Raw genomic sequence first — 20,558 nt, 5'->3', positions numbered from 1 at the left:
TTGGGGTGCATATGGCCCTTCTCTTCACTATGTCTGTATCTTTGGGGTAAACACCCAGTAGTGCAATGGCTGGATCATAGGGTAGCTCAATTTTTAACTTTTTAAGGGACCTCCACACTGTTTTCCAGAGTGGCTGTACCAACTTGCATTCCCACCAACAATGTAGGAGGGATCCCCTTTCTCCACATCCTCTCCAACAATTGTTGTTTCTTGCCTTGTCTATTTTTGCCATTCTAACTGGCGTAAGGTGGTATCTCAGTGTGGTTTTAATTTGAATTTCCCTGATGGCTAATGATTTTGAACATTTTTTCATGTGTCTGTTAGCCATTTGTATGTCTTCATTGGAAAAGTGTCTGTTCATATCTTCTGGGCAGAAGCTTTTAAGTTTAATGTAGTTTCATTTGTTGATGTTTGCTTTGGTTGTTTGTGCTTTTGGTGTCATATCCAAAAAATCATTGGCAAGATCAGTGTCAAATAGTTTTTTCCCTTACATCTTTTTCTGGGGTTTTATGGTATTGGGTCTTACGTTTAAGTCTTTGATCCATTTTGTGTTAACTTTTATGAATAGTGTAAGATAGGGGTCCAGGTTTATTGTTCTGCATGAACACCATTTGTTGGTGAGACTGTCATTCCCCATTGAGTGTTCTGGGTTCCCTTCTTGAATATTAGTTGACCGTATATGCAGGAGTTTAATTCTGGGTTCCCTAATCCTATTCCATTCTTTCCCTGTATGTCTGTCTTTATGTCAGTACCATACTGCTTTTAATCACTACAGTTTTGTGGTATAATTTGAAATCAGGAAGTGTGATACCTCCAGTTTTGTTATTTTTCCTCAAGATTGCTTTGGCTATTCAGGGTCTTTCATGGTTCCATACAAATTTTTGCATATTATAGACTTTATGTAAATAAAATTTATATATGTGGACTTTTTTTTTGTTTTTTGTTTTCTGCTTCTTTCACACAGGTTTTGAAATCATCGTCATTGTATTTATTAGTAATTCATTCATTTTTATGGCTGAGTAGTAGTTATTGAATGGATATAACACGTGTATATCCCTTCACCTGATAACTGACATTTGGGGTGTTTGCAGTTTTTGGCCATTATAAATAAAGTTGCTATGGACATTAATCTTTATGTATATCTTTGCACACATATTCTTATTTTTCTTGGGTAAATAACTAGGATTAGAATGTCTGGGTCATTTGATGTAGGTGTATGTTTAACTTTTTAAGAAATTGCCAAACTGTTTTCCAAAGTGATTGTGTTATTTTGTATTTCTGCCAGCAGTATCTGAGGGTTTCAGTTCTTCTACATACTCACTTACATTTGATATTGTCACTCTTTTTGATTTTAGCTATTTTAATTAGTATATAGGGGATTTTAGTTTGCATTTTCATGATAATGATGTCAACTGCCTTTTCATGTACTTCTTGACCCTTTACACGTATTCGTTTGTAAAGTGTCTTTTTAAATCTTTGGCCCAGTTTTAAAAATATTAGGGTGTTTGTTTTATTATTGAGTTGTAAGAGTTCTTTATATATTCTGGATAGAAGTCCTTTATCAGATATACATAATGAGAGTATATTCTGTGGCTAGTGTTATATTTTTCTTTCTTTTTTCTTTTTAGAGGAAGAGAGAGCGGGGGAGGGGGAGAGGGAGAGGGAGAGAGAGAATCTTAAGCAGGCTCCATGCCCAGCATGCAGTCCGATGTGGGGCTCAATTTCAGGACCCTGAGATCATGCCCTGAGCCAAAATTGAGAGTTGGGATACTTAACTGACTGAGCCACCCAGGTGTCCCCTGGTGTATTTATTTTCTTAATGACAGCTTTCAAAGAGCAAGCATATACCATTGTGAAGTAGCCCAGTTTATCAATATTTCCTTTTATTTTATGTTTTATCTAAGAAGTCTTTTCGTACACTAAGGTTGCAAAGATTTTCTCCCATATTGTCTTCTAGAAGTTTTGTAATTCTAACTTTTAGTTTATGTATATATTTGATTTTGGTTGCCTTCTATTAGGATGCTTCATATACAAAGAGAAGAGTAGTTTGTTAAGATATAGTCTTAAATGGCAGGATATCTTTCCATTAAAGAGGTAATAGGAAAAGCTTCATTTCGAGTTTTGCAAGAGAGTGACTTAAGTAATGTTGTCATGTTAGTAATGTCAACCAAACTGTTTTAATTACTTTTTCAAAGTAGTTGAAATGATTAAAAATGCAGTCATTTTGGAATTTATGAAGCTCATTTGCAGCTTTTCAAAAATATAGAGATAGGACCACACTAATCTTGAATATGTACTGAATTTTCAGGTTTTTCTCCTGAAAGTTTATTTTACTTTTTAAAAAAGATTTATTTATTTATTTGAGAGAGAGAGAGAGAGGTGGGAGGGGCCGAGGGAGAGAAAGTCTTAGGCAACCTCCATGCATAGCACAGAGCTGGATGTGGAGCTTGATCTCAGGACCATGAGATTGTGATCTGAGCCGAAACCAAGAGTCCGATGCTTAACTGACTGCGCCATCCAGGTGCCCCCTGAAAGTTTATTTTAAATATTATAAGTTAATGTAAAGATATTGTCAGTTGGTTTCTAAGAGAACTCCATAGTAGTTTTGTTTTTATTGTACTGTATTACCGTCAGTTATTTTCTAGATCCAATCAAGTGTTGTGTGTGTGTGTGTCCATCTTTTAGAGTTGTGTGTTTGATAAAAATACCTTCTTATTTAAAGTGCTTGAATTCCTTTTCTTTTCTTTTCTTTTTTTTTTTTTTTTTAAGATTTACTTAGTTATTTGAGAGAGAGAGAGTGTGCACAGAGGGAGAGGGAGAAGCAGATTCCCCACTGAGCAGGGAGTGCAATGTGGGGATCAGTCCCAGGACCCTAGGATCATGACTTGAGCCAAAGGGACACGCTTAACTGATTGAGCCACCTAGGTACCCCTAAAATGCTTGGAATCCTTTAGTTTTAAGAGATATCTTTAGACCTTAGAGGTGATTTGTAATCAGTATATACTAAACTTCTTGCTAGTGAGATAAATTAGATTTTAAGAATTAAACTGACAGTTACTGATAGTTACAAGAGAGGGCCAAGTTTTTAAAAATGTGGTTTTTTAAATAAAATCATTAAAATGTTTTGATTGAAGGTTGGAATTTTAAAGTGAAATGTGGCTTCTGAAGTGATATATTAATTTTAAACCAAAGCTACTTTATTTTCTAGGTGTTCATTGTACCCATGGTTTCAATCGCACTGGTTTCCTCATATGTGCCTTTTTGGTGGAGAAAATGGATTGGAGGTATTTGTTTCTTGTTATAATGGAAGAAGATTAGTAATTGATAAAGAATTTTATTGATTTTTTTAGTTTTAGCTTTTTATATTGCCAAATTTTTGGTGAAGTCCTGATTAGTAGTATTTAAAGTGCTTTTCATTTTAGACTTGATTAATCTTAGAATATCATTTATTACCTGGTGTTTTGTACTAACTAGCACTTCAGTTGAATGTTTATGGATTTTTATATACTATGTATTTTCTTTTCCAGATTTTGTTCACATATTCCAGAATTATCAGAGACAAGTTTACTCAATTTTTATTTTTCACCTTTGGAAGTTACTTTTGTTGTTATTGTTCTTTTTTCTTTTTCTTTTTTTTCTTTTTGTAAGTAAGCTAGCTCATGCCCAACATGGGGCTTGAACTTCTGACCCTGAGGTTGAGTTGCATGCTCTACTGACTAAACCAGGCAGATGCCCCTTGTTCTTTTCATTTTTAATAATACCTTTTTAAAAATAGCTGTTGAATATTAGGAAAAACTTGTAATGGTATATGGAGGAGGTATTTTTGGGACAGTTACTCTCTATGAACCAATCAAGCAAGCATGTCTTAATTGAAGTGCCTTTTTAGATCCTGAGAGATTAGAACCTTTGTGGCCTCACATTCCTGAGTGAATGGCATATTACTACCTGAATTTTCTTGTTTACTGATTGAGGATCATTATTTTTTTTATAAAGCCTTTCACACAGTAGGTCCTTCTCTAAATATAATCAGCTGAAGTACGCATATGATTGTGTATTTCCCTGGTTCACACATCCTCTGGTTCTCTACTGCATGCTCTTCTAGCTCTGCCTTTCTGGCCTTTGAGCTGCTTTTGATAGTGACCCCAGACTCCTGTGTCAGCCTGTGCTTTAGCCTCTCTCTGATGACCTTTGCTCTTATTACCGGGTCTGTTGAAAGTTCTTAAAAGCTAGCATGCTTTTATTTTTATTCATACTGCTATTCACATTTCTTTGATTTCCCTTAGAGTGAGATCTCAACCTTCAAGGTTTTATTTAAATTTTTCACAGACTTTCCCAGGTCTCTTCTGTACAGTCATTGCAGCTTACCTCTAGGGTTTAGGGATTATTAATGTACCTTATATTAAAGCTGTTTCAGAAGGAATTTGTCCTTTAATAGATTGAATGCCTTGGGCATGGGGAATATGATTTGTCCATTTTATAAACCTATATTGTACTTCATTTGGTGCCTGAAGTAGAATGAGTGAGTTTTGATAAATCTGCATAAATTAAGAGTAGTGAGGAAATTCCATGGTGTTTGTTTTCCATAGTATTGAAGCAGCAGTTGCTACTTTTGCTCAAGCCAGACCACCAGGAATTTATAAGGGTGATTATTTGAAAGAACTTTTTCGTCGCTATGGTGATATAGAGGAAGCACCACCCCCACCTCTGTTGCCAGATTGGTGTTTTGAGGATGATGAAGATGAAGATGAGGATGAGGATGGAAAAAAGGAATCAGAACCTGGGTCAAGTGCCTCCTTTGGCAAAAGGCGAAAAGAACGGTTAAAACTGGTAATGTTTAAAAATATTATAGTCTTTACTTATTTCTTCTGCAAGCTTATTGAAATTTATGTGTTTGTTTTGCTAGATTCTAAAGTTATTTCATTCTGGCTGTTTCTAAAGATTCTTGATAGCCATGAGTCTGCCTTTTCTGTGGGAAAAGCTTGTTAATAAGTTTATTTTGTTTTTGATTCTTAGGTAAACCAAAGAACTCTTACATATTAGATTGAGAACATATTATTTTTTGCAAAGTATTGGGAGATTCGAACTACATAGTGAAATTTTTACTGATGTTTTACAAAATTGTCACATAGTTAAAATAACTTTACATATAAATTCTGCTCCTTCCCATGGTTGGTATTTTCATGTTTTCTGTAAAATTGAACTGAGAAGATTCTTCTATGGACAACTCCCATTATAAAAGTCCTAACAATAGGAATTCTCTTCTTGGGAAGACAGGAGAGATGCTGAGAAGAAAAGTACTGATGGTACTTGTACATACACAAATATGTGGGATAGGCCAAAGGGAAAAGTTAGGGAAAGTGTGGAGATTATTAAATGTTAATGAAGTTAATTATTAAGGAATGTGGGATATCATAGTTGAGCAGTAAAGATTACAGTGATTCATAGGCAAGGAAGAAAATGCCTTGATTTTATGTAAATCAAGTGATACAGTCATTTGGACTTTCTAAAAAAAGTCCTTTGCTTGAAAAACATTATTTTAATATGTATTTGCAAATTTCAAATTTAAGACTTGAGGCCACTGAAAAATGTTAATTGCTTCGAAACATAGAAATAATTTAAAAAATAACTTATTCTTAGTCTAACTCATTGATTACTGAATCACATACCTAGAAAAATAAGAATCACATTCTAAGGAAAGGCTAATAGGATAATATAACATAGCATAGATGACTACTTTCTTATAGTATCATTTTTGTAAGGAAATTCAGCTCTATTTTTTAAGAATAACATTAACCATGAGCATATGCTAATGTGTTTTTGCATTACAGTATAGTATTTGAATGTGTAAAAGAGTTTAAAGCAAAGAGTTACTATTTTGCAAAATGTGCTAAAAGTTTGCCGGTTTTTTTTCCCCCTGCAGAAAAGGTCTTAAAAATGACATTTATTTTATAATATCAAGTACCATTAAATCTCTGTAGTTGCAGATGAGCTTCAGCAGCATTGAGAGAAACACAGCCAAGATGGGCATGTTTCTTTAGGGAAAATAAAGGACGTTTAAAATAAAATCCCCAATCTAGTTTCTTCAATTTTGTTTTGTCAGTTACTAAGAGGAGTGTTTTAAAAATTTCCCACTATGGGGGCACCTGGGTGGCTTAGCTGTTAAGCGTCTGCCTTTGGCTCAGGTCATGATCCCAGGGTCCTGGGATCGAGCCCTACATCGGGCTCCCTGCTTGGCAGGAAGCCTGCTTCTCCCTCTCACGCTCCCCTTGCTTGTGTTCCCTCTCCTGCTGTCTCTCTCTGTCAAATAAATAAATAAATAAATAAAATCTTTAAAAAAAAAATTTCCCACAATGGGGGCACCTGGGTTACTCAGTTAAATGTTCAATTCTTGATTTTGGCTCAGGTCATGATCTCAGGGTTGTGAGATAGAGTCCCTCTTTGGTCTCCATGCTGGGCATGGGGCCTGCTTGGTATTCTCTCCCTCCCTGTCCCCCTCCCCCTCCCCCTCCAAAAATATTCCCCAAAATGATTGTGGATCTATTTCTCCTTCCAGTTCTGTCAAGTTTTGCTTTATGTATTTTAAGGTCATAGTATTTAGTTTATATAAATATGTGTAAAGGATTATTACATCTTAACTGTGTCTTCACTTTTAGCATTAAAAATATCTAATGTTAGTATGATTGATTGCCCAAACATTCTTTTGGATAGTGTTAGTATGGGTTATCTTTTTTCTGTCCTTTTGCTTTCAGACTATTTATCCTTTATTTAAGGTACGTCTCTTATAGGCATTGCATTGTTAGGTTTTGTTTATCCAGTGAATAATTTTTGCCTTGTTGGAGTATTTGGTCCATGAACATTTATTTTACTGATGTAATTATATTTAAAACTTATGGTCTTACTTCACCTCTCCCCATCCCCATCCGCCGCCTCATATATTCTTTTTATCTTCCTTTCTTGCCTTCTTTATGCTTAATTGTTTCTGTATCACCCCAAGCCATTGCTTGTTAGTTATACATTCTTTTACTATTCTGTTAGTGGTTATCCAAGATTTCAGTATGTATCTTTGACTTGTTAAAGTCTGGTATATATTAGTACTTTTGCCACTTTTTTAAACAGTGCAAGAATCTTAGGACCTTTCGTTGTATTTACCTCTCCCTGCCTTTTTGTTATTGTCTATCATAATTCTACAAGTATTTTATTTTATTTTATTTTATTTTATTTTATTTTATTTTTTTTAAAAGATTTTATTTATTTATTCGACAGAGATAGAGACAGCCAGCGAGAGAGGGAACACAAGCAGGGGGAGTGGGAGAGGAAGAAGGCAGGCTCCCAGCAGAGGAGCCTGATGTGGGGCTCGATCCCATAACGCTGGGATCACGCCCTGAGCCGAAGGCAGACGCTTAACTGCTGTGCCACCCAGGCGCCCCTCTACAAGTATTTTAAACCCCATAACGTGTCATCATCATCATCATCATTTTATACACCAAATATTCATTAGACAAACCCACATGTTTATCTTTTCTGGTGCTCTTCTTTCTTTCATGTATTTTTGTGGTTCCATTTGGATAGTTTTTTTTCTAACCAAAGAGTTCTCTTTAGTATTTTCTTTATTGTGGGTCTGCTGTAACACATTCTCTCAGTATTTTTGTAAAAAATGTCTTTTTCTTGCCATCATTTTGAAGAATGTTCTGGGTATAGAATTTTGGGTTGGCACTTTGAAGATATCATTCCATAATCCATTTCTATTAAGAAGTTGCTTCTTTGAAGCTAATTTCTTGTTGTTTTTGATTTTCAAAAATTTTACTATAATGTTTCTACTTGGAGTTTTCTTTGTGTTTATTCTGCTATTTATAGTGATTCTTGAATCTATGGATGGATTTGTTGTTAGTTTTAGAAAATTCTCAGCCATTATCTCTTCAAATACTGGTTCACATGCATTCTTTTTCTCTTCTGGGATTCACCTAATAGACTTTTTTCCTCCCTTCTCCTAGTGTCTCTTATGTTCTTTTCTATATTTTCTACCCTTTTTTTTTTCATTTTTCAATGTGGATCTTTTCTTCTTAACCTGTCTTCCAGTTTACTAATCCCACTTCAGCTTTGTCTAAGCTGCTGTTAAATTTATCCATTAAGTATATAATTTCAGTTATTTCACTTTTGGAATTTTCATTTGAGTTTTAAAATAGTTTTTAGTTCTTTGTTAGAATTCTTCACCTTGTCATTTAGATTTTTAAATTTATTAATCCCATTTATTTTAAAGCTTGGGTCAGATAACTAATGGATGTGAATCTCTTCTGGATCTTTAGTTTTTCTTCTCGTGTCCTTTTGATTTCTAGTCAGTTGTTTCTTTTTTGGCATACTTGCGTATTTCTGCTTATTAGACATTATGTATGAAAAATTGTGGAAATAATTTGAGACTCTGCATCATGTTTTCTTCCTTCAGAGAACATTTACTTTTGTTCCTATGTAGGGTTAAGAGTAGGACATCTTAACTCAGTCAAGGATTGAATTGTTCAGAAACCAGTCTTCAGTTTTGGGGGGCTGGTCTCTTTTTGGTTCAACTTAATTCCTAGAGAGTGTAGCCCTTTGGGGATCCTAACTGAAAGCCTGGAGAAATAAATAGGACCCTTCCTCCTTAGTGGCTTGAAACTCCAGTTTTTGTTTACCCATTCCTGTGATATTGCTGAAAGCTGTGTTCAGCCCTTTTAGCCTCTTACCTGCCGTTTTGTAAACAGTGCCTGTAGACAAATCTGTACCAGATGTGCAGCTCACCTCTCTGGGTTCCTTTCCTTCTGAGTTCTTGGCCCTTCAAGCCTTTACTACCTTTCTACTTCTCAAATAGGTGCTTTTAACATTTTGTCTAGCTTTTTCTCATGGCTGCAGAATTGATCTCAGTAAGCTAGCCTGCCATTGCCAAAAGGAGAAATCTTTCCTTCTCGTGTTTTGGAGAAAGCAGGTAGGTTTGATTTCAAAGTGGTTAGGTCGTTTTTTCCTCTTTTCAAATCATAACTCGTAAATTCTAAAATTGTTAAATATATTTTTTACTTAAAAGTAGTATACTTAAAGAAAATTTGAAAATAAAAGAAACTGCTTAAAATTCTTCAACTTTTGTGTTACTACTGGCATTTTGTCATCATGGAAGAATTTCTTCCCATTTACTTATCTAATTTAAAAGTGTACACATGACATAAAGATCAGTTTTCTTTATAAAATAAAAATACAAACATCTAGAAGTATATAGAGTAAAAAGTGAAGGTCTTTTCATTCCCACTGCAACTGCTCTCTACTTTTTGGTAGTTCTTCTAGATACTTATTTTTCTATGCATTTACATATGTATGTTCAATTTTGACCTTACTCTCTCCACTCCTTTTTAATGTAGATGTATTTTTCTGCAGCTTCCCCCTCCCCTTTTTTAACATGGGTATCTTTTCTTAGTATATTTTTAACTACTTCATTCTTTTTAGGTAATTCCGGAAGAGACACTTTATATAAAGCAAACAAAATATTTCTTTGCAAGAGGAGAGAAGATATCAATCCATACAATAGTGACAGACTATTATGAAAAAGAACCAATTAGAGATCTTGGAAATGATAATAAAAAAATCCAGCAACCCAGTTAGGTGGGTTGGATAATAGAATGAAGTTAGCCATAGAGGAAATTATCAAGCTGGAAGATTTAGCTAGGAAATGCTTCCTGGATGCAGCACAAAAGGACAAAGAAATTTGAAAAATAGTTTAGAGTTAGGTAGTGATTTATATGAATGACTTAACAGTAATTTAAATGTCACAGAGGGGACACGTACAAGGATTATATTTTCTGTAATGCAGTAGGGCCAGGTTAGATTAGTGATTTTAAGAAGCTAATGGGAGGTGAGAAAATGGCAGAATTGGGGGCTCTCACTACCACCCCTGCTTTTGGAGATTCACTAGGACTCAGCATATAGTTGTACTCACAGCCAAGATTTATTACAGTGTTGTACTAAAGATATACAACTGGATCACAAGGGAAAAAAGACAAGTGGAGTCTGGTGGATTCTGTATGTAGGCTTTCTTATGCTCTCTTCTTCCGATGAGGGGTTATACAGAGCTCACTATCTCAGCAGCAGTGAAGATACAGCAGCATGTGTGATGTTCCTGCCTAGGGAAGCTCATTAGAGTCTTAGTGCCCAGGTTTTTACTGAAGGCTGGTCACGTAGGCAGCCTCTGCATAGTGTATACCAAAATTTTCCAGATCCCAAAAGGAAGGCATTTGTTCAGCATAAGCTTTATTGTTTGTACGAATAGTCTAGGCATGGTGAATCACCTTTATCAGTTGACTAAGCATTCTAAGAATCTTGTTCCCAGATGCCAGTCAGGGCCAACCTTGTACACAGTCCTGCTATGTTAACTTTTTTCTGCACGCTAGTACCGAATGTTCATTCAAGTAGTTTAGTTATGATGAAAAAGGGAGAGTGAGGTTAATTGCTTGATGCATATATAGTCAGAAAAGGCTTTTTGGTATGGAATGAACTCCAGAATATTTATTGCTTGTGGATAAGTGGCTAGTAGAATCAGTGACCTTGGAAATAAAGGTTGGGGAATAAATGATACAGCGATGTCTGAGGAAGTGAAAGGGAATGGAGTTCAAAAGCAGATGGAGAAATGGGTCTTCAGTAAGTGTAGGGCAACCTCATCCATTGCACTGAGATTGTGATTTTTTCCTCAGTGAATTTCAGCTGCATATGTGTGGGAGTAGAGAAGACGAATGGTAGGTTGATACAAGGTTGGGTATACTTAGTATGGCTGTGATGGAAGGACAAAAGATTGAGGAGTTCTGTGGATATCAGGCAAAGAATAATTGAAGTAATCAGCCATAGAGTCTAGGCTGAATAGGAAGTAAGGTCAGGATGGGGGCTGTTAGCCTGTGAAAAAAGAGGGGTGAAGGGATTGTTAGAGCATAGTTAGGGTAAAAGAGTTAAGCTGTTTAATCAAAGAGGTCAAAGAGTGGTATGTTGGCTTTTGAGTATTGTGGTTCCTCAATCAGCGTGAGTTGAATTGATGAATCAAAAGGTAGAGCAGCGTAAAGTGTTGATGGTATGGCCATGTGGCAGGTTGTACAAGTTAAGCAAAGGTGATGGTTGTTGAAAATAAAATTACTGAACTGTGAAGCGTAAGTCATTTGATGTATCAGATTACCTGGTGGATGTTGATGTTACCAGTGTAGTGATAGAAGTTAGCACAGTGAGAAATACTGTTCTAGATGGATGTGGGGCAATGACCAGAGGTCAGTACACGAAGAATAGAGAGTTTTACTACTTTGGACTCTCTGGTTGCAAGCAGCAGAAATTAACTCCAACTAGCTTAAATAATAAGAGGAAATTACTGTGAGAGCATGAGTAGGACTCAAACCCAGAATATAGGCAGATCTTAGGAAGAGACTGGAGCCTGGGCCTGGAAAGCTATTTAGAACCTAGTTTCTGCTCTTTCTTATTTTCTCATCTTTGCTTTTCTCTCCTATTTCTGTTTCTCTCCTTTTGTGTCATATATCTCACTAGCTTTGTCTTTCAAGACTGGCTCTTTGTTATTCCTTGTTTATCTGAGAGCTTATAATTATCCTGTATTTTCTGAGCTTACATGTTGTAATTTTAGCCACACGCAGCGACTCTCTGAATCCTAATGCCAAGTTACCAGAAGAGAGAATCTAGTCGCTTCACACTGAGTTAGTGGTTTGCTTATGCTCCAGACAACTTTGGCTGGGGTGGGACGTTATCTTGTAATGTCATATAACATGGCTGTTAGGGTCCCATCTTTGTGGATGAGAGGGCAGCTCTTAATGAGAGCTGTTGTGCCACCAACCACAGTGGATGTCTCCTCTACCACAGTCGAGTGATATAGCTGAATGGAGTTAGTCTAAATGGAAATGGAGGAGGAACTTTTGAAAGAGGCCAGGAGAGCAAGTGAAGATATAGGAGAATGGTTTCCACCATGGGACTTGGGCAGTGGGAGAATGAGCAGCTTTTACTTACAAAAGAAGTGGTCTCCTTGGTGGAGAGTTAGCTCTTAGGACACAGGGGATGGGGTATTCATGAAAAAGTTTGAGCTGATAGGGACGGTTATTTATGAAAAAAGAGATTCCAGGGTTTATATTGAAACTCTTTGGGAAGGTGATTGGTGATAAGATGAACCAAAGAGAAGGGGCTCCAAAGCAGTGAGGATAGGACTGTCAGAGAGGAAAGATGACTGGTGACTTGATTTTGGGTGTTGTCAGCAGTATGGTTGACAGGCATGAGAAGTATAGATATAAGTAATTGGCAAATTAGTGGTTGGAAAACTTTCATTTTTCTGTGATTTCCTTCTGAGTTGAAGATAGTTAACAGAGGCAGTCCAAGAGTGACTAATTTTTATAGCTCCATCTCAACACAATGAACTTATTTTGGTTTGAGGCTTTATTTTTGTTAGAGTTCCCCTTTTCTGACTCATATTGATATGGCTATGATTTGAAGTGATGAATTCTGGTAGTTCCATTTGGGTTTTTGACAGTTGCACATGTCCTGTACTTGGCCTTCACATTCCTGACACCTTTCCTCATCTTTTGAGTACATGCTATTATTGATTTGGAGGAGTATGACTTACAGTTATGTTGCTCCTTTGAATCGATGTCTGGGATCATCTCTTTGAATAAAACTGTTAATGCATTTTCTTCATTACTAAAATATCCTTGTTATACATAACATACATACTTGCTCACTCATTCTCTTTACACACACACCTTTTACATATAATTTGCTCGCCCCCATCTTCTGTAACTGTTTTCTCAGTTTCCCTTTAACTGATCACTGATTAATTTTGTCCTTTTTGTAGTAGCCATATGAATTTCTATTTTAAGCCTGGTGCGACTTCTGTTAATGAAATACACCTCTTTCATCTTAAGCATACGTCATCTTCCTTTCATTTTTGATATTTCTTTATTCCCACAAACTGAAAAGGTAGTTTGTTAGAAAGTGAAAGTAAAGGGGCGCCTGGGTGGCTCAGTCGGTAAAGCATCTGCCTTTGGCTTGGGTCATGATCTCAGGGTCCTGGGATCGAGCCCCTAATTGGGCTCCCTGCTCAGTGGGGAGCCTGCTTCTCCTTCTCCCTCTGCCTGCAGCTCCCCCTACTTGTGCTCCCTCTCTATCAGATAAATAAATAAAATCTTAAAAAAAAAAAAAGTGAAAGTAAATGTCATTGACTTTGAATCTCAATTATAGTATGTTTGAAAATCGTTCCAGACCTAAGACATAGCTGTTTAGATTTAGTGATACTTTTTGAAATTACTATGTAATTTTGAATAATATAAAATATTTTTGTCAGAAGAAACTTGTAATGACAGTGAACAGCAGATTCAGTTGAAAAGTTACTAAATAGATGGGACGCCTGGGTGACTTAGTTGGTTAAGTGTCTGCCTTCAGCTCAGGTCATGACCCCAGAGTCTTGGAATTGAGCCCCACATCGGGCTCCTTGCTCAGCGGGGAACCTCCTTCTCCCTCAGCCTGCTCCTCCCCCTGCTTGTGCTCTCTTTCTCTCTCTCTCTCAGATAAATAAACAAAATCTTCAAAAAAAAGTTACTAAATAGTATTTGTGTATAAAGTGTATCATGCTTACTGTTTTTAATGGGCTTATTTCTACCATTTTCTACTTAATAATAATTACTGCAGAAGAAAGTAGGGGAAGATCCAGTAAGAAAGAAATGGATGCGTTGTAGGAAAGATGAAGGAAGAAGAAATCTAAATAGATGAGAGGCATTTGCTAGATGGTTGGAGTTATCTTTTATAAACACACTTAATAGTTGTTAAATATGTACTGAGGCTCAATATTTATTCTGTTAAATTAAAAAATATTTAGTTTGTTCAGCTGCATAGAATTATTAAAATATTTCTGTAGTAATATTGTGGGAAAGCACTTGGTTGAATGTTGATCATATTCCAATGTTTTAGTCCTTTTCATTACTTGTTAAAAAAGAAGTAGTGTTTATGTTTTTAGGAATAATTTATGCTAGTTGCCTTTGCTTTTCAGAAATTATCTTTGATTTCTTAACTTCCCTCAGGAAATACATGCTCATGAGTGAACCTTCTTCATGTAAAACTTAAAAAAAAAAATCCTATTCTATTAATACCTTCAGAATAAAGATGCTGAATATTGAACTCTCTGAACACTTTCTCTTTTTAATTAGTATATACAGGATATAACTTTATAAGGCTGTTGCAGTTATCTGAGTAACTCAGTTACTAAATATACTAAAAATATCTTGTGAACCTGGTTCTTTTTCTCTTTCTTTAGTTATTATATTTAATGGTTGGATGGTTCTAAAGCAGAAATTGCAGTGGTTGGTAAAAAGAGGTGATGGTGTAACATGAAAGAAATGGTACTCCTTAATCCTTTGGCTCACAAAGTCTTTAAAGTATGCTTCTTTAAGGAAAACAGAGTTGACGACATATAACTATAAAAAGTAATTCAGAATTAGGGCAAAAAGTAGAGCTAGTGTCTGCTGGATTGACTCAGGACTCTTCTAGATTTGACAGGGACGTATGTGGACTAAATACTGTGTTCTTTTTTTTCCTTCCCAAGTGGCTCGAGTTGCCAAATCTTTGCCAGAAGGTTCATCATTGCAGCTTGTAGACCATATTTTTTATTCCTTAATTACATTAACAGCTAGAGTTGTTTTATGGATTTTTCTTGAGACCGATGCCAGCCCTTTTATGGATCTGAAAGTAATTGTAGCATGAATCTAGACTGTATTTTTAGTCTTTAAAATTTCCAGGAGTGTTCTTTATTTATTTGATATATAAATTCTCCATCTGCTTCACTTCTCTGGGATATTTTAAGAATAGGCTTGCTATGAAATACAGTAAAACACTTTATGTAGTTCTGAGTTAAAAAATTTAGATTAAAAATTCAGTGATGAGTAATAGTGTTTGTTACATCTAATGACTATAATTTAGCCGTTTTGTCTACTGATATACTCTTATTCTAGTTTATGAAAGTATCTATTTTGTGGGTTTATCCCTTTAAAATCCATACTCTATCAGTGGTATAGCTCCTCTCTTTGTCCCCAGTTAGAATCATTAGTGAATGGTATAGTGTAGACCTGGGTTCAGATTCCATTTTTATCGCCTGAATAAATTACATTCAGTCTCATATACTTATTTGTAAAATAAATATAATCTACGTTTTAGAGTTGTTACAAGGATTAGAGAAAATGTTTGCAGAATGTCAGATCCTCTGCCTAGCTCTGAGTAAATGGTAGGCAAGTTATTATTGCTGACATTAATAAGTAGTGTCCATGGAGTGCTTTGACAATATGATATAGACATTGAAAAGTATATGATGGATTAAGGAAAGCAAGTGTACAGTCCCAGAGGGAGTTTATAGAACTTTCTGGAACAGACCATTCCTGTTTCATATATTTGCAGACTTGTGAGAATAAGCAAATATATCTCTCAGTCTGGTCTTTGTAAATAGATTTTGAACACTAACAAAATATTTTTCTTTTCCTTTTATCTTAAGGGTGCTATTTTCCTGGAAGGTGTAACTGTTAAAGGTGTGACTCAAGTAACAACTCAACCAAAGTTAGGAGAGGTACAGCAGAAGTGTCATCAGTTCTGTGGCTGGGAAGGGTAATAAACATTTTCAAGTTTTAAATAAAACATACTTGTACTCTGCAACTTTTAACATTAAAGCAAACATTGACTTAGCTTCTTTGTTCCTTGAAGATTGAATATTTACCTAGAATGCTTACGAAGATATCAAGCAAGAGTTTATCAGGTTTTTCTCAAGACCAACAATTGAGGAAAAAAACAAAAACAAAAAAATTAGACTACTAGACAGTTGAGTCAAAATTAGATGACTCAAACATGTCTTCCTAATGGAATAGAAAGTTATTTTTGTCACTATCTAGTATTTTTTGTGTGTGTTTGATTCTGTTGCTGATTAATGTTTGGTTGCCCATATCATTTTACTAAGGGAGAAGAAGTGGGACTTGAAGACTTGAATGTACCTCATTTTCCAATTTTTTTGTCATCTAGTTTTCTGAAACCTAGGAGAATCAGCTTTAATTATATTTTGCCCCCTACCATGACTTGAAACTATTTATCAGACATTTCATGGGAGGGAATTCAGGAGAGTTCACCGCTCTAATCTTCTGCTGTCAGGTCTTTGTCTGTGGTCATTTCTGTTGGTCATTGCCATCCGTGGCAGAAAATCGTACAGCTAGAACAGATGAAACAGGATTGATAATTGTTAAAAATTCCTAATATAAAGAACTTTTTGACTGGGACGTACAAATGTTAGCCAGAAATAATTTTAACTAAAAGATGAAAATGATGATGAAGTAATATTGATTTTAGTGTTGTGCTAAGCCCTTGCCAGTGTACTTTAATCTCCACCTGTATTTCTCGTGTTTTGTCACTTCTGGGTATCTTTTGAGCAGAAATTTGCCAACCTTGTGGAGTTATGCCAAGTTGGTAGAGTCATGATGGAGGAATATGGGGTCTAGAATAATGTAAGATAATTAAGGCAAGCAAGATTTAAACTTCTTCCTGAAGTAGAAGATTTGTAAACATACCTACTTTACTATTAGGTCATGAATATTAATATTTCAAAAGCCCAATAGTTACAGTATATAGTGGCAATTAGAATCTTGTTAACTGGAGTCTGAAATGTCTAGAAGATAATGTTTTGTTAGTATCCTTGGGAATGCTGATATTCCAGGTGGCATTAATCTCATGATAGGGAGAATGTTGTGATAAATGTGTGACTGATGTAAGATTGGTTTAAGACGTATTGCTTTGGATGGGTGCCAGCCATAATAGTAATAAAATGTTCTTCTTTAAGGTCTGGATTCCCTGGAGCACAGCCTGTTTCCATGGACAAGCAAAATATTAAACTTTTGGAGCAGAAGCCATATAAAGTAAGCTGGAAAGCAGATGGTACTCGGTAAGTTAGACTTCTAAATAAAGTTATACAAATAACTAATGCTTGAAGAATACTGCTCTGTTGTTAGATAAGGTTTGTACTCTTGGGAGTGTGATTTTCTGACTTGAACAGCAAAATAATCATGTTTCAAATATCATATAATTTTTGTTTTGCTAGTATTCTTAGTTATGTAATTCATTTTCTCTCATTCTGCTAAATTTTTGGTTTCAGAGTTCTTTTTTTTTTCTTTTTGTTTTTTTAAAGATTTTAGTTTTCGGTAATTGCTGCAACCAATGTGGGGCTCCATCTCAGAATCCTGAGATCAAGAGTTGCATGCTCCACCTACTGAGCCAGCTGGGTGCCCCCCCCCCCCCAGTTCTGTTAGTTTGACGTTAGTCTATACCAAATTTAAGTTTGAAAGTGTTTTCTCTTAAAAAAAAAAAAAGTGTTTTCTCTTGATAATATTGTGCTTTTTGGTGCGTCTGCTGCCCACCACCTTGTGTTTAGTGGTTGTTGAGCACTTCTGAAACTAACAGATGTGTTGTCAGTTTCTAATCTAAAAATTACCAAGTCTCCCTGATATTTTGTTCCTTTGAATATTTTGTTCTATATTTTGTTCCTTTGAATAGTTTTTCTCTTAATCTTTGCTAATACTTTTTGTAATTTTATACACTCATAAGGGTGTTATGTTCTTACAACAAAGCTTAACTTCAAGTTTCCTATTCCTACACTTTAAAATATGTATTAGTATAAATTTTATGCTTCTGCAACATTTAACTTCTTTCTCTTTTGTAATCATATTTTTATAGCTTTGTTATATGTAGTTTTTATTTAGCAAATGTTCTAATAGTTGAAGTAATTATTTTAACAGATATTAGTATTAGCTTTTTCCTATTAATTTTTTCATAATAACGAAGGTGTTTCAGAATAATTAAGATAGCATTTATATAGTTAGTTATTTTCCCAGCTTTATTGAGATATAATTGACATATAACACTGTGGAAGTTTAAGGATTACAACGTGTTGATTTGATACATTTACATATTGCAAGATGATTACTGTTCGCTAACACCACCATCATTTCACATAATGACCATTTCTTTTTTGTGTGAGAATATTTAAGATCTGTTGTCTTAACAACTTTCAAGTATATAGTATGGTATTATTTACCATAATCACTATGATGTAAATTAGACCTCTAGAACTTATTTGTCTTGTAACTGGAAGTTTGTACCCTTTGACCAATTTCTCCCCATTTCCTCTACCTTCTCAGCGCCTGTTGACTGCCATTCTAGTCCCTGTTTCTATCAGTTTGGTTTTTTTTTTTGGATTCCATTTGTAAGTGATATTGTATTGTATTTGTCTTCCTCTGACTGATTTCACTTAGCATAATGTCCTCAAGGTCCATCTGTGTTATTGTAAGTGGCAGAATTTCCTTCTTTCTCATGATTGAGTAATATTCCATTGTACTTATTTAGCACATCTTCTTTATTCATCTGTTGATAGTCCTTTAGGTTGCTTCTGTATCTTGGCTATTGTGAAAAATGCTGCAATAAAAATGGGACTGCAGATATTTCTTTGAGATGCTGTTTCCACATTTTAGTTTTTAAATGTTATTTTGAAGATGATATAGGTTGCACTTAATTTTTGTGAGGAGTTTTTGAATGTCAAAGTGGCGGTTACACCTTTTGTATCATCTTATCTTCATCTGCATTTTGCTTGTGGTGACCTTAAAAGATATGGAGTGGGGCAGGTAGAACTTGATTTTAATATTAGGTGAATATAATGATACTATTTCAATATGATATGCTTTTTAGTAATTACATTTTATTTTTTTAATAGGGAATATATCAAAATATTTTCTTTCATTTGTCTGTCTTTGCTGTAAATGATCTTTCCTTTCAACTTAGCATTTTCTAGCTTTTTTGGGGGGATTTTTATAGGTAACACAGGTTCATGAAACAAAGTTCGGAAAATAACATAAAAGAAGAAAATAAAATTAAAGAATGATTTTATCACCTGGAAGTAACCATTACCATCATTGTGGTTTTGACTTTATTCTTTTGGTTATAAAGCAGTTATATTGGGCACCTGGGCTCCAGTATATCAGCTCAGTCAGTTGAGCATCTGACTCTTGATTTCAGCTCAGTCTTGATATCAGGGTTGTGAGTTTAAGCCCTGCATTGGGCTCCACACTGGGTGTGGAACCTACTTAAAAAAAAAAAAAAAAAGGCAGTTATAGTAACACTTTGTATAGTGAGTGCAAATAGTTAAATAACAAATGTGTTTTATATATGTTTATTTTTGCATGTTATTTTGAATTTAAAAATGAACTAATCTAAGAAATTAATATTAATACTTGCTAAAATTATATAGAGTATGGTATAGAGACATAAAATGATAAAATTTGCCTTGTGTGCTTCTAGGAGTATTCATTCTACAAGGATGAATCTGTAAGGATGGATACAGTTAAAGATTCAGATATAGACAATTTGGATAATGTGTCCTTTCCATGCCCTCCTCCCTAGGAATGTATATTTTTGAAGGATAAATAAAAACATCATTGCTTATTTTCAGAATGTTAAAATTACATTTAATTTTTTAGATTAGAACAAGTTTAGAATCTATTAAATTGGTAGTAAGGATTAGCGGAAGTTAAGTTGTTGGTGTGTATGTGTGTATGTGTTTGTGTTTGTGGTTTTTTTTTAAAGTAGGCTCCATGCCCAGTGTGGAGTCCAGTGCAGGGCTTGAACTCATGACCCTGAGATCAAGACCTGAGCTGAGATCAAGAGTTGAACACTTAACCGACTGAGCCACCCGGGTGCCTTGATATATAATAGCTGTGTAACAATGTCTTAAAGTTTATTAATAGATATTTAATATTGTTACAGTGTCTTAGGTTTATTACCTACCTCTGAGTGGAGAAGGAGTGAGAAGGTGAGGAGCGTCTCCAGACTTACATTATAAATGGCCTGGGGATTTGGGAGTGAGGCATAGTTTTGATCTGATGAGTTTCATATTCTGGATATTTTTTACTTTCTTTCTTTTTTTTTTTTTTTTTTAAAGATTTTATTTATTTATTTGACAGAAAGACAGCCAGTGAGAGAGGGAACACAGCAGGGGGAGTGGGAGAGGAAGAAGCAGGCTCCCAGCGGAGGAGCCTGATGCGGGGCTCGTTTCCAGAACGCCAGGATCACGCCCTGAGCCGAAGGCAGACGCTTAACGATTGTGCCACCCAGGCGCCCCTATTTTTTACTTTCTATCTCCATAGTATCCAGGCTGTGATCATGGCAATCCTTGGGCAAAATAACAAAGTCTGTAAAATTTGTCATTTGTATTCTACCATCCTACTTTTGTTTTCCCTTCTCTGTATTTGTAAACCCCTTTCCCCGTGTCTTCTCAATGCTGTCAGACCTCTAAATGATTAGCTACAGTAATTTGAGCTAAGATGTTTCAATTGATAATGGAAGTACCTCATTTCTCATGGAACCATGCTTCACAAAGAAAAGGAGACCCTTTAAGTATTTATTTGAATACGAACTCTGTCTTAGGGTACTTTATTCTGTGAGAAAAACATTTCTGTGAGTTATTTTCTGGACCAGTGCAAAATCTTTCTTTTGCACAGTAGGAT

The 20,558-nt window shown here is 35.3% G+C and overlaps 1 protein-coding gene across 2 annotated transcripts in view; it reads left to right on the top strand.

Annotated features, from left to right (window-relative positions):
• RNGTT (RNA guanylyltransferase and 5'-phosphatase) overlaps positions 1-20,558 on the top strand; it is a 303,675-nt gene that overhangs the window by 21,486 nt on the left and 261,631 nt on the right. For both annotated transcript variants that reach the window (XM_040627529.1, XM_008687490.2), the window contains 4 exons: positions 3,209-3,284; positions 4,587-4,827; positions 15,521-15,630; positions 16,847-16,948. In XM_040627529.1, the coding sequence (XP_040483463.1) occupies positions 3,209-3,284; positions 4,587-4,827; positions 15,521-15,630; positions 16,847-16,948 (529 nt within the window). The remainder of the gene's footprint in view (positions 1-3,208; positions 3,285-4,586; positions 4,828-15,520; positions 15,631-16,846; positions 16,949-20,558) is intronic.

Source organism: Ursus maritimus, unplaced genomic scaffold (assembly GCF_017311325.1).
Source record: "Ursus maritimus isolate PB19 unplaced genomic scaffold, ASM1731132v1 scaffold_13, whole genome shotgun sequence".
NCBI lineage: Eukaryota > Metazoa > Chordata > Mammalia > Carnivora > Ursidae > Ursus > Ursus maritimus.
Note: the sequence above shows the minus strand (reverse complement) of the source record. Positions and strands in the feature narration are given on the sequence as shown.